This window comes from Apium graveolens, chromosome 7 (assembly GCF_009905375.1).
Source record: "Apium graveolens cultivar Ventura chromosome 7, ASM990537v1, whole genome shotgun sequence".
Classification (NCBI taxonomy): domain Eukaryota; kingdom Viridiplantae; phylum Streptophyta; class Magnoliopsida; order Apiales; family Apiaceae; genus Apium; species Apium graveolens.
In genome coordinates this window covers 18452120-18467827 of record NC_133653.1, presented here as the reverse complement: position 1 = coordinate 18467827, position 15708 = coordinate 18452120, and the positions used below count along the sequence as shown (strand labels likewise).

The following is a 15708-nucleotide window of genomic DNA, read 5'->3' as shown; positions in this document are numbered from 1 at the left end:
ATGCTCAAGTTTTTTGTTATCACATCTGGAGGGAACGCAATGCTGGCACTCATGACAAAGGGGTCTTTGGCCCAAAGAAGCTGCTCCAAGGCATTGTTTTGGATGTTGGAGCTCGCCTATCACCCAATTCCTAGTTTAATAGACTAGTTTGTAATAGACCATATTTGATTATCTCTATTGTTTAGTTCTGTAGTTTAGTTGTCAGCCGTAGTTTATTGTGTACAGCTGCTCACTTTTTTGCTTTCTATCTCCCATCTCTTCTAGATAGATTGGTTATAGGTAGTGCTCTCTACGGCATGTCATAGAGCTTAGGGTTGATCCCTTATTTTTTCTTCCTCTTTCTAATACAAACTTAGAAAAAAAATATTAAATTGTAAGTAACTTAAGGTGTGTTCAGTGCACTTATAATTTTTTTTTTATTTTGCACTCTGCAGGGAATTATTCTTTTCTTATGTTACTGTTTTTTATGTTTTCCATTTTATAATTTATTTTTATGGTTTTTCCTATTGTGTTTGTTATGTAAAATATTAATTGCATTTTTGATATTATGTACTTTTTATCTTCTATATATTATTATTTAGTTTTCATGTTCTTTTTTAAAAAAAATATTATTTTATGTTTTGTATTTTCTATATTGAGTTTCATATTTTGTATTTTAAATAATTATTTTTCATCTTCCTTGTCATACTTCAACTTTATTGTGTTCTATACTTTTATTTTATATATTTTTGTAACATGTATATAATTTTATGTTTCTATAATTGTGTTTGTACATGTATTACCTATTTGTATTGTGTTTAAATTGCTTTTATGTGATTCAAAACTGAAATTACAATTTTATGATAACACAATTTTTTAATTAATTTAAAATATAAAACACATAATTTTTTAAAGAAAAATATAGAACACACAATACAAAACACATACAGAACATGTTAGGCGGAACATAAGCCTAAATGTTTAGCAAAAAAAACCAATACATTTACACATGCACCTACCTAACAGATTTTAACAGAAGTATGACTTTGTGTACAGTTAAAATGTAAAAATAAGGTGGTGTTTATTGATCTAATGGTTGAAAATGAAAGTTAGTAGGTTACTCAATTTAATGAGTTCCTGATTAATCCCTACATTAAAAAAGGTAAAATACAACGGGTCAAAAAATGGTTGTATTTAGCTAAATGCGATCCGGTCGTATTTTACTAAATACAATCGGTTTTTGGACTAGTCAAAAATACTTGAGTCATATTTAGTAAATCAGTTGAATTTAGTACTAAATCTGACCGTCGAAATACGACCGGATAAATACTATTAAAATGCGGTCAAATGCTAAAAAAATGAATTTTAAAAAAAATTTAAAACGCCCGCTTTTGTTATAATTTCGATCGTATACGGTAAAAACATGGTTCTAAATTCGACCATATTTCGTCGAATTAACAAGCATCGCATTAAATTTAAATCTCGCTGAAAAATTTTCAGATTCCGGTAAATTTCAAAAAATCTATCAACCATTCTAATAGCTTAGGTGTTGCCAAAAATGGTGGTTTTCAGTTCAGTTTTACACACCAAACCAGTCAAAATCGTTAAGAACCCAAAACTAACACGAACAATGACGTATCAATGATTCAAGCCATTTTTTTATCAAAATGTTAACTTTTTCGGACAAACTCAAAATTATGTAAAGCTCAATCTATTTCGACACTCAATATCACAAAATAAAGCCAATAATCATTACAATCAATCATCAATAAATATATTAACACATAACCTCTATCAAGAACAAAACAAATGAATCAAACATCATACCAAATTCAAATTTACACAAATATCGAGTTTTCACTTCAAAATTTTCACACATGTACTCCTCCAACTTTCCTAAACACACACCCACGAAATTAAAAATACAAAATTTTGAAGAAACACTTAATTTTTTGTTCAAAACAAAGATAAAATATGGGCGTTGGTGTGCGGGTGTTTGTACGATTTGTAGAAAAATGAAAAAAAAGGGATTGCTAAAGGAAGAAAACGAGGTTGGAAGGAAAAAAAGGGGGTTAGCTTTATGGATGGAATATTAATCTGATCTGATGAATAACTGATCCGAAACCCGAAGTTTTGAATATAACGAACGCGAAGTTTTAGGGTTTGGATTTGGATTTTAAGTATATCAAACAGATACCTGATCTAAAATCCGAAATTCAATCCAAATCCGATCCAAACCCCAAACCCGAGTAAAACTCGACCCATTCATTATAGATTATATGTAATATTTAGATATAATACATATAATTTATGTATTTTTCTTGCATTATTGGAGTATTAGTAGATTATTATCAAGACTGTCAACACTTATTTAGTGAATTATAACTTTTTATTTCAAAATTAACTTTTTTTATGTAAGATTTACTTTGTATATATTTATATAAAAAAAAAATTGTGATGAAATACTAAATATTATGGTATCGGCATATTTTAAATATTACTCCACCTGCCAACCCGTGCAATATAATATGTTTAACTACTTATTAGTTAATGTATTTTTAATTTTATCTATCATATAAATTTGATTTATAGTGTTTATATGTATAAATAATATTAAATTCGACTACATTATTTTTAATTTTCGATACCCATAAAATACCCCATCTGATCTGAAACCCGACAAATTTGGATTTGTATAACCCGAAAATATGATTTGGATTTGGATAACCCGAAAATATAATTTGGATTTGGATTTTACAATATCCGAACCCGACCCGTTGCCATCCCTATTTTGCTGAAAAAAGAAGAAGCACGGGAGATGGGGCAAGGGAGAAGGGATGTGTCACTGAGAGAGGAGGATAGGGAGTTGGGGGTGTGTGGGGCTTGGGTAAGTTAAAAATTTTATTTTTATAATTTAATTTAATTTTGATTTTTAGTTTTGTTTTTTATAGTATAAAACCAACCGTTGGATTATTCTGTTGGTGGTTTAATTTGGTGTGTTGGATCTAAATCATGCCGATTGCTGATGTGACATGGCTACATTTCACCGCATTCGATTAAGTTTAGGAGTGTCAGTTTATAAATTCAACCGAGATCATATACTATGTGTTTTATATTATGAAAACTAAAGTCCTCAATTTCTAAAAAAATATTGTAATTAGTTAATATTTTTCTTAAATATTATAATTTAATTTAATAACTCATTGGTTTAATAAAAAAATGGAATTATGATTTTGATCAATTCGATGATAAATTCTATTAAAAAGAGTGTATGATGAAATCTGGATTATGTTTAGTTACACTTTATTTGTTTAAATAATCGAGATCTAATGATTTAAAATTCTAAAATTTTGTATATAACATTTTCTTTTAACCATTTTAGCATCCGTACAGTTGGATCGTTCAATATATATACTAAATAGGTAGAATATTCTACGGTTAGGATCTTGATCCCTCAATTTGATTTTGTAAAAATAATTAATATCTAAATATAAAACTTAATTGATTTTTTTCCCTACACTCTTTATTTTTGACAATTTTCACAACCCTATGGCTAGCTCAATACAAATGTAGCATAAATGGTAAACTCAAACCCTAATTCATACCTTAAACCTTAAATTAATACCACTAAACTACACATGTAACCATATTGTCGACTCTAAAGCAGCAATTTAAAAATAGTTTTTTATTAGTGTTGGGTTTCGGGGCATAAAACACTCCAAAAACCAATAAATATAAAATTGTAAAAAATAGAACAATTGAAACCCACAGCAGGATCCTTGTTATAGTAATAAATAATTGATACCCTAGTAATAATTAAATTGATGATCGATTAAACCATTCCCCAATAATGTACAGTGTATTATAATCTTTTTAACCATTTATTATAGATTAAACTAGAGGCATGTAACGTATAATCCTTATTATAATTTAATCCATATTTTATTGATCAATGAGTAGACTATCATATCAAATTAATATTTGAGCACTTTCATGCATTTCAGAGTCTAGCTTACACAAGAGGCCAATAATATCACTGGCTAAGATAGAAGGGTTAAATCCTTTTTAAATCATTTACATTCTCTTATTATTTATAACATACTCAAATTATACATTAATCATTAATATAATCAATGTAAATTAATTCTCGTATAAAAATATAATGATTTCCAGTCTAAGCATCATTACATTATTTTCAGTGTGAGAATTGCTTATGACACAACAGTCGTGTATAATCTCACAATATGGGTCTATCCAGCACCATGTATATTTAAATGTGCCTACATTTTCGATTTTAGTATCACTATACATGTGATCAATGAGATGTGATCATCAATCAATATACACACTAGTCTAAAAAAAATATTCTTATTCCTTAATAATAATACTGGATGAGGGATCTTTAGAAATATTGATATTGCTCTCATAATCTCATTTCTAAGTCATATACTTACATATATAGAATGTATATCACATCTAAAGCATATTTATTAATCTAACATTTATATCGCAGTAATTAAGACATAATAAATTGTAAAGAGAATAATTGATACAACATAAACCTTAATAATCATTACAATTTTCTCATAAAATTAAAATGAAGTTAGCATTTGACCGTGGTTATATTTGTGTGATTGTATTTAACCTTATTTTATTATAGCGGATCTTTATATATATATATATATATATATATATATATATATAATCGCGCTCCAATGAAAACTTCTTAAAATCAGACCGTGAGTACTCGTAATTTATGTGGCTAAAATTGGTGAATTTTTGAAAAATTAAAATTTTAAATTTCGTAAATTGATGATTTTGTGCAAAGTAAAATTTTTAAAATTTATAAAACTACCAAATTTAACTATGAAAATTATGAGTTCTCATAGTTCTCATTCGACCAAAATCCTATATATATATAACATGAGTTACATATATTTTTAAAATAATCACCAGGATAAAAATGTAGATATGAAAATATATTTGTGTTATTTACTAACAATTAATACATGGGTAATTTATAGAAGGGGGTTCAATACAAATTACATATTTTAACTTTTTCGAACTAAAATAATTGCAAAACTGAAATAAAAATATTGGACATAAAAATTTCAGGTGGTTTGTTTTTAACATGCCACTTCAGTAATAGGTTGAAGAAATAATATATGCAAATTAGAAGAACTTCATAGCTTCTTTTTAGAGTGTTTCTCTTAGAGGTATTGCTCTCAACTAAACTTTATGGAAAATTCTATAAACTTATTTCTTAACAGTAAACATCTCATTCTACTTGGTTTATAAATTACCAAGTTACACTTCTTATTACACAAAACATAACACACTCTTCGAGATCCAACAAGATTACTTATTCATTCTCTTTCGAGGTTTGAAAAATGAGGCTAGATTTTATCTTGATATATTGCTTTGAATATCCTTCCAATTTGTCATGCATAAAATGATATGTTTATTCTTCTTCAGAATCCAAGATCACATGCACGTTTTTTTGGCTCCCATTTTCAAACTGAGATCTTTAATGAACTCATTTGCTCTACAAATTTGATATATGTGCTCTTCCAAGTCACTGTCAATTGCACTTTGCTACTTTAGTCAATGATAGTGTAATCTTCTTAGCAGTTGATGAGTTGATTCCATTAGCCATTAAAAGTTGATGACTAATTCCATTAGACATTGAAAGTCTATTCTCTTGAGCCATTGATGACTCACTTCACTTAGACAGAATTATATGACCTTTTATATCTAAAATTAACCATCGGATTTCATTTATCCATTGAGTTAGTGATGAGAATGGAATGAATAATTACAACAATGACTATCTATTAAGATCAACATGAAAAATGTTACAAAAACTTATGAGTAGATAAGTTACTCTATGAACGGTTATGCACATATTTAATAAATGATTATGCTATATGTTTTGTTAATCATCAAAAATATATGTGATTCCTAACAATTTGGATCAAAGTAGTTTTAAAATCATTTTTTTAACAGGGTAACAAATTCAGTCAACATTGTTGATGAAAGATAAAAATATAAATATGAATATACATTTGCATCATTGTGAAACACTGCTAAAAAATAGTCAAATTCAACTGGATAAATTCAAACGTCATTAAATTGATCATATCCGGTTAAATTTATCATCAACTTCCCTTCCAGCGGACTAAAATATAAATTCAACCAAATTTTGTTGATTTAATTTATGGTTGAATTTAGGCGGTTAAATATAAATATAAATTCAACGCGTGATGGCAGAATTTATAAATACAACCATGTTCTGTTGAATTTATTTTTGTACAATATTGAAGGGAAATTTCCGGCTTAAAATAATATTAATTATTAAACTAAACTCAATCATATCCCGTTGATGTTATATACTTAACCATATTCGGTTTAATTTATTTTAAACAAAAAAAGCAAAAATGTTAAAACTAATTTTAAGAGATAAACGTTGAATTTGTATATTCAACCATAAATGGTTGAATTTATATATAAATTTACTATTTTCAAATTAATCAAAATAAAATTTATTTTAACTTTTCAAATTTGTAATATAAATGTTATATACAAAACGATGTTTATTATATATTAATATGTTATAGCATTATTGAAAATTTTAACTTTTTGTTATTTTGTATATTGAGAATTGAAGTTAACTTTATCGCGTATCGAACGTCGACCTTTGATAATACTTTGGAGTATAATTATAGTACCTATTATATTTACAATTTTTAAAAAGATAATGTAAAACTCTCTATTTTATAAATTCAAATATATGCTCTAGTTATATTCAGTTAAAAACAATTCAAAATTCTCTCATTTATAAATTAGGATATCTTTTTTCTTATAAATCTTGAACCATATTTTTATAACTTAAAATAACTAAATCTCAATCTATCTTATTTATAACTTATAATACATGTTCTACTTAGAATATGTTAAAAGATATTTTTATCAATTTTTTGTTCCTATTACATTTACGATATATTGTGCATACAAAATTATATTTTAAATTAGATTTAAAGAAGTACTTTTGGTAATTTTATTTGATAGTACTTTAAAATATCTCATTTACTGGTATTATAAAATAGGATATGATTATAAAAAGTAGTATTTTTAGTAATTTCTCAAAATTTAAATGAAATTTGAATAAATTTAAAATTTTTACTGAATCGATTAAAAATAAATAATAAAATATAATCAAAACTATGAAAACATGATTCAATCACTATGTATGGGTTTGATGAGTACATGTCATATTTTTAAACGATCCAAATATACATGTGTTGAATTATTAATATTAACAAACATATATAAAACATAAGGGAATTTTAAATATTATTTTCTATTATTAAAAAAAATTTGATCATGTTTAACTCGATTTTATTGATAATATAAATGTAACAAGATTCAGTCGAATTTAACTGAAATTCAACTATAAGTACTTGAACTTATGAACTATACCTAAAATAGTTAAATTTATAAATTCATCCGGAAGCGGTTGAATTTATAAATTCAACCAGTTCCCGTCGAATTTGTACTTAGTACCTTGTCAGCGATCCGCGTGAAGAAGATCTGATGCTTAAAATGTAGTACCCAAAATAACAAACTAACGGTCCAGATTTGCCGGAACATAAATTTTTCATATATATTCGAATATATAATATTATACATATGTCCAAAATTCACAAACATATACATATACACACAAACACATACAAAATTCAGTTGTTCTTCTAAAAATATATGGTTCGTACAAGATCAACACCTAGAAAATCAACCATGGGGAACAATAAATACAATGGCTAAATCGATACCGGTATCCAAAAATTTTCCAACAAACAAAGCCTCTTCAGTGACCCAAGAAGCTCCAGTGACCAATTCTGTTCGTGTAAGGAAGAAAATTAAATAGTGAAATCCAATTAAAAATTTTGTTAAATTTGTATTAATCTATATGTAAAGATATTTTTAATTAATCGTGAGTTTAATTTTAATTTTTCGTTGTTCTTGAATTATTTATACATTATAGATCTTGTGATATTTGTAGCGATTAATAACACTAAAATTATTACAAATAATTTTTAAATCGTAATTATCAACATATAGCACAACGAAGTAAATTATATAACCTCGAAATAAAACTTTCTCCACTAATTGATCTCATGAATGGTGTGTCACCATATAATGCTATGGTGAAAGAGTGCCCTCTATTTAAAGGTATATAATCTATCATTCACTTGTTTTAGAAATATTTATGGCTATCATTTTCTAAGTACGTATATATTTTCCCTAGATTTTTAAGCCATGTAAATATGTTTAATATATAGTAAGTTATGGTTAAACATACATCTAATATGTTAAGTAATTGATTGATTTTAAAAAAACCTAACCCTATATTTTGGCAAAATAGCGGAATGACTATAACGGCGGAACAAACGAGGTGGACCTTGTGAGGTGCGTGTGTGGACCACAGTCTCACTAGGGTTTAAAACAAAAATCAGCAATTAAAGATATGAAATTGGTGACATGGCCGTATTTTATTGGGAGGAACACATGCACTTTTCAATGTATAACTTTCAATATACAATGTATCTCGTCATTCTATCTCTATATACAAGAGATAATGTGTATTAATTATATATCTCACTCCTGTCTATATAGTGTTAGGGCTCATATATATTTCACATATAACTATCTCAAATGTTCTGAATATCATTAGCTGCAAAAATCAAGCTCTGCATCTTTCGAACATCAATCACAGATTTGAATTAAAAGGTATATTTCTTCTATTAAATTCGTAAATACATATTTATGTGTCTATATATTAATTTATACGTGTGAACGTGTGATTGAATTATGCGCAGACCACTTTTAAATGGGAGAATTGAAGATCAAATGTACATGTTTATTTTTAATTGTATTTTGTAGATTTTCCATTGTTCAATTGATTTGCTCTATTTTTCATGTTCAATTTATGTTGAACCGCATATATTGTCGTCAATAGTTGTCTTAGCCAATTATTTGGTTGATTAATTTCAGTTCGGAAATTGGATTACTGAATTTTGAAAGTAATGAAGAGGCAAAGTTTTGCTTCCATGTTTATTTTTCTAAAAGCAAAGATATTAAAAGACGTAGGATATTATTAAATATTTGATCGTATCTTTTATTTCAAGGATACGATATTGCGGATTTGATACCGAGATTTTCATTATAATGTATTTACTTTTATGGAGACGGCTCTATAAAGATTATTGTAAATTTTTGTTCAAACGCATGAAATATATGATATCTGAAATGGATAAAAATATGATACCATTTATAATTTTTTTATCAAATTTTAGAAATTGAAATTTATATATAAATTCGGAATGTATGAGTCTTTTTTGATAGTTAAACACACTCGCACACCGAGACAAGTTCAAACTGTCCACATAGTAATATATGTGTTCCTTTACGGTGATCAAACCTATCTCTACACTACAAGAAACATAGTACTTTCCGACCGTCATGAATCCGATCGACTAAAGTCAATGGTTTAATTTATGTTAAGTTTGCAAGTCCGATGTGGACGAGGGATCTTAAAATTTAATGTATATAAAATGTTGTTAGATAAGTTCGGTTTGCAACGAGTAGTAAATTGTCAGTATTTTTTGCTATAGTAGATTTCCTCTTTCCTTTCCTAAACAGAAAATCCATACCTTTTTTGAATTTTTTAAGAAAAATATCCATTTAGACATCCTCTGCCTAATTCTTTATTTCCGAAATGCCCCTGAACTATAGAACGTATATTGTTGCATAATTTGCTGATTTTTTAAAACATAGAATCTTATATTCTTAACATACTTTTTTACTTCTTTAGATGGTGGACTCTTGTTATAAATATTCACTTTTTTCTACATACATACCATTCGCGATTCCAATAAAATTTTATTATGTCTCAAGTGGTGCCATGATTTTAATTTAGAATCGAAGAAGAAGTGTGGTTATACTTCCATGGAAGGCGCGCCAAAGCCTGTGAACGAACTTACCGATGTAATAGATTCATCGTCCACTGACTCAATGAATTCAGACGTGCTACGAAAAGACGAGAATTTAAATTGTCAACCTTTTTTGATGCGGTATCCCTCTTTCCCCTTACTTATATGCATCTCACTTTCTAGTATATATCTATGTGGATATAAATGTGGACTTAGTTTTCGTGGACATGAACATATATATAATTCATAGTATTAGACGTTTTGAAAGTTTTGTGTTTTATACATTTTTTTTGTTGAATAATATTTGAATCAATCAAGGAGTTTTCGTAATATCCCAAGATTTAGAGAGATCTTGATTTCATATTATGATATCCCAGTTGGTCGAGCCCTCCCATCCTCTTCTTTAAAATTTGTTCTGTGCTCGATTTGTGCAGTCTACGGATGCAGAAACAGTTGAATATAACACTTTGACAAATTCAAGCCTTTTCATATATCTTGAGATTTTTTAAGAGTTGTTTACTTAATATTTAATTATTGTGGTGCGTAAATAAATTACATTATGTGTGTGGTCGCGGGGTACGTGGCTGATGTGAGAAATGAAAACCCGATGGCTTGCATCCCCATCAATGGTATAAATGAAAGTACATGGGAGCAACAATGAGGTTCACTAGATGTTTCTCGTCATAAGTGGTGGAGATGTAAAGCTTGTGTCCGTGAGATTTCCCCTTTTAGTGTTGATGCTGCTGATAAAAGATCGAACAAACTAGAAGACAGTATAAAGTCATTGTCTATAGACTCAGGAAATTCGGATGTGAACTGTCAATGTTTCTCGATGCGGTATTCCTTTGCCATTACTTATATTTTTTAGGGGATTAAAAAATATGATTTTCGTTAAACACGTTCGAGTTCGTCGGAGTAAAGTTCGATAAGTTCATTCAATATCTCTTATCGAACACAAGTTCGAACAACATAATTTGTTCGATAATTTTAATGAGCAATCAAGCTTTCAAGATGTTCGACTCATTCGTTAAACTCGAGTTTGATTCGACAAAAATATTTGTATATATAATATATATTATTCATAATTTATATTTAATTAAATTTATAATTATTTAAAATAAATATTATTTTTTACAAAAAATTTAAATTAAATTAGAGGTAAAAATTACTTCTTAAAATAATATATAATGTTCATGAATAGTTCGTATTCGGTTAATCTCTATATATTCGTGAACAATTTGTGTCATTTCAAATATTACCGAACTCGAGTTAAGACAAGAATATTAGTTCGGTAAAGTTACACATAATTATTCGGTATCTTAAAACTTTGTTTGATTTCATTAAAAGTTCATCCGAGCTCAATTCGTTTCTAATTTGAACTTTTAGCATATTTTATATGCATAATAATATTGTACATCAGATCATGCATAATATGGCCTTGAAACAATTATTTCGTCACGAAGTTTTGGATGTTGAAATTAATTATTTCTCTAATTACGATCGTCTCGGACAGCTTATTACAATTCTTGGAGGTCTTCATTATTCAAAATGATATCTCTCTTGTTTTAACCCTCCTACCATCTATTGTTTACATTAACTTGAGATTCCTCCGACCACACTGTTTAACTTAAATTTTATTTTGTTTGTGAGTAGTGTGAAATATCATTTTTGAATTTATAAGTTATGTCCTTTCTTAAATGTTTCGAGAGAGTTGGTTCTCAATAGAATATGATAATTGTTTTGACAATATATAATTTAAGGCCTTTCCCAATGATTATGACCAGTGGGTATGTGGCTGAAAAGAGGAATATGAACCCCAAGGCCTGCATCCCCTTCGATGAAATCACCGAAAACAGATGGGAGCAGCTACGAGGATCACATGATGTTCCTCAATATAGGTGGTGGGGCTGCAGATCTTGTGTACGTGAACTTGTCACTTCAAGCACTACTGCTCAAGATTTTTCAATTTAGCTCAGGGTTGATGGAGGTAGATAGACTTCTATCATGTTTACTTTTTTTTGTTAGTTTAACATAAGCAAACACACACACACCTTTTTTTTGTCAAGATTGAAACCTCGATAAGGCTAAACCATGAGGTTTTGGGTTACACTATCATGTTTCTGTATATTTTGTTTTTTCCTCCCAATATACTTTGCATTTAAAAACACTCTACATCTAAATCTTCTTTAAATTGTTGTTTTTCAATTATTGTTATTCGATCTATAATAAAAGTTAATTGTGGATAGGTTCCCAAAAAAAGAACAATACTAAACCTCCTGCTAAGGACATAAACAAGGTCGACAGTATTGGTGAAAGTGAAACAGAGATCCCATATAATGTTTCACTAGAATTGCTAGCGAGGGTTGCGGTAGAAATGACATCTGATCAACCTCAACTACCGGAAACCTCTCAAGCATCACAGATAAATTGGATATTCCTATATCTTATAGCTATTACATAATGGTCTAGACAATGTAAATCAGCATATTTGCTTTCTTCTTTTGACATTGGATTATAAATTGGACGAGAAATTGAAATTTAGGAAAACTTCCTCGCTATTTTCTCCTAATCTATACTATTATATACAATAATAACCGGAAAGTGGTATAATTTGGTATGTTTTTTTTGGTTGGTTTGGTTATCCCCATTTTTGATTCTCGAATCTTTTTAATCAATGATTAGTACCGTTAGATTCAAATATTAAAAAAAATATACACTAGTTAAACTCTCAAGTTCGAATTCAACAAATATTTATATTATCAATTATACACTACTAAATCTTTCAGGTTCGAATGGTGCCAATAACAAATATTATAATGAAGACCAGTGCATCCCACGGGTTATAAAGCTAGTTGTAGTTAAAATACAATACTTATTTAACTAACAACAATTAATCATGCCAGGTTTCGAAACTGATGCTGTTGTAGAAGAGGGTGATAAAGCTTTGAATCTGTTCACTGATGTCATTGACAGTGACGACGAAAGAGAAAACAAAAAAACCTGTGCAATGAAAGAATTGATATGGATGGTGAATAAGGTATCTTCTGGAAAAGGTATAGGAACTCAAACTCTGCAACAAACAGGGGAAAGGCCTTCTTCAAGCAATGGTAATTGTACCCATTCCGAGGTAAGTAAATGATCATATATTAATATTGTTTGTTAATTATACATTGTCATCTTGACAATGTATAATTAGCAAACAATATTAATATTAATATTAATATATTAATATTAATATTAATATATTAATATTAATATTAATATATTAATATTAATATTAATATATGAATGGATAGTTAATTGTACCCATTCTGAGGTCCAAGTAAATGATCATATATTAATATATATTAATATATTAATTAACTTGAACGGTCTATAATTAAATGTCATCTTGACGTTCACAGGATAAGAGTTCTTTAGAGCTCAAGGGAGCAGAAAAGCGAAGAGATCTTGTCCTTTCATGCCTAATATAAATCCAGTTTCAACTAAGCATGCAAAAACTACTGGTAGGTGTTGTCACCGTTTAAGAAAATGTCTCAGTCACAATAAATGTGCTCCTTTTAATTGTTTAAGTTGGAAGTCACGGAAAGTATTGAGGATGGGCATGGTTGGACACAACAACAATATCATTTCTTCAATGGAATCCCCTAGCCAGATGAAAGTGGGAATGTTCTTTAGATAGGCCATTAGTTTTTAAAAAAATAATTTGTTTGGATATTGTCGATAACTAAAAAATTCTAGCAAGTGTTCAGATTTGCTTTATTGTAACTATCCTTAGTTTCATAGTAACTGAAATTATTTATAAATATTTAAGTAACTCTATCAATAAATATAAAAAGAAAAATATGATAAAAATGATTATCATATAAGTTATAATAATGGAAATAGGAAATAAACACAATACCACAAAAAAAATGAATATGTCAAATTTTACTCTCTCATGCACACACATATTAAGTTCATTTAAGTGCATGATTAAAACACATAGAAAATGTTTGTTTTTTGAGGATTTAATACCAAAATTGTATTGGAGGAAAATAATCATATCAATATTAATATACGGGTTAAGTTTTATTAATATATGAGTTAAGTTAAACAATCGTAGGACTAGATTCCTTTTAAAATTTTATCTAATAGTTAGTTTCAAGGATACTGATGAGAATGGACTAGTATTTTTAAATTTTTTCTATTTTATATCTGTTTTACATGCAATTATAGTGAAGGGGTAAAATTTATTTAAAAAATGATTTGTCATAGTGTAATAAATAATATTTACTCCAAGTATTACAGAGGATTAAAATCTCTAATAATTTTTTGTATAACTAATATTTAGATTACAAAAGTTTAAAGTAATAATTAATAACATTACATAGACATAGAGTATAAGGTAAGGTGGAATTACGTTTTGCAAGTTAGTGGTTTGACTTGGATGATGCATATCAATAAATTATTTTTAAATATAACAAACACATGAACAAATATGTCACGTGGTGTAGGGCTGTTCATGGGTTAAATAACCGGCAAAACCCAACCTAACCCTACCGTTCAAACCGAGTCGTTTAAACCTATGGGTTAGTTGGGTTTACTTTTTACTTGGGCGGTTTATCATGGACTGGGTTAGATTTTACCTATTTGAAACGCTAAACCAACCCAACCCAACCCGTTTTTATTAAAAAGCCCATTGCATTTCAAATTTATTATACCACGCCCAATTCAATTCCATTACATACCATAACAAAGAAACCTAGGAAATATATGTATGTTAATAATTTCAGTATACAACTTATAATTCCAGCTGTGGCAGCCTAACTCCTCACCTTGCAAATGCTTGAAACTATATAATTCATGCAATTAACCTTGAAAAACTCTACTTGAAGTTAAAAGGAAACCTGAATAACAGAGTCGAACTGAATAATATACATAGATGTACGGAAATATTTAGAGAAACAAACCTGAAAAATATTGCTAATAATTTTTTTTTGAAACTAGAAGATATTATTAAGCCATCAAACTGTCACTTACAAGATGCTCCAACACTGAATGTGGAGAAGTCGGAAAATCAATAAACAATTAACATCACAAGGTACTCTAGCAACTAAATAAGCTACCTTGTTAGCTTGCTTTTTAACAAATGAGAGCATGATATCTCTACGAGCTCTCAAAATAGTACGATATTCCTGGAACACTACACCGACTTCCAAATAATTCTCTAAATCCTTGTTAATGGCTTGGACTGAGATCAGAGAATCACTTTCAACATCCATATGTCGCATACCAAACAAACTCACCCATCTGATACCTTTTAAAATTGTTGTAGCCTCCGTTTCCACAACTGGCACTACACCTGCAAATTTATGTAATCTTGCAGCAATGAATTCACCCTCCTGATCCCTCAAAACAAGGCCACATGAAAACCATGAATTTCCTGGCACAACATGAGCGTCAACATTAATTTTCAATCTGCCTCCGTCTGGTGGATGCCATTTAAATACTAGATATTTATTAACCTGCATAGATGTATTACTTCGGGCCAACTTCACTTGTTGACTGTCAAACTATTCTAAGATAGCTATAAATTATATCATTCTGTTTAAGATCCGAGGAAATGCTTTGGTCTAAATTTCACTTGTATATCTTTGAGTATATAATTATATTCACATCCTGAGTTTATATAATACAGTAAGTCCTTCCCCAAGACCTTTGGTAAAGAAACGCGGAAAAGATGCTTGGAACCTGA

General features: G+C 28.6%; 1 protein-coding gene across 1 annotated transcript; it reads right to left on the bottom strand.

The window, feature by feature from the left end:
* Positions 1 to 14989: 14989 nt before the first annotated feature.
* LOC141673344 (uncharacterized) lies at positions 14990 to 15484 on the bottom strand. The gene has a single exon (XM_074480076.1). The coding sequence runs from the start codon at positions 15482 to 15484 to the stop codon at positions 14990 to 14992; it is 495 nt and encodes a 164-aa protein (XP_074336177.1).
* Positions 15485 to 15708: the final 224 nt, after the last annotated feature.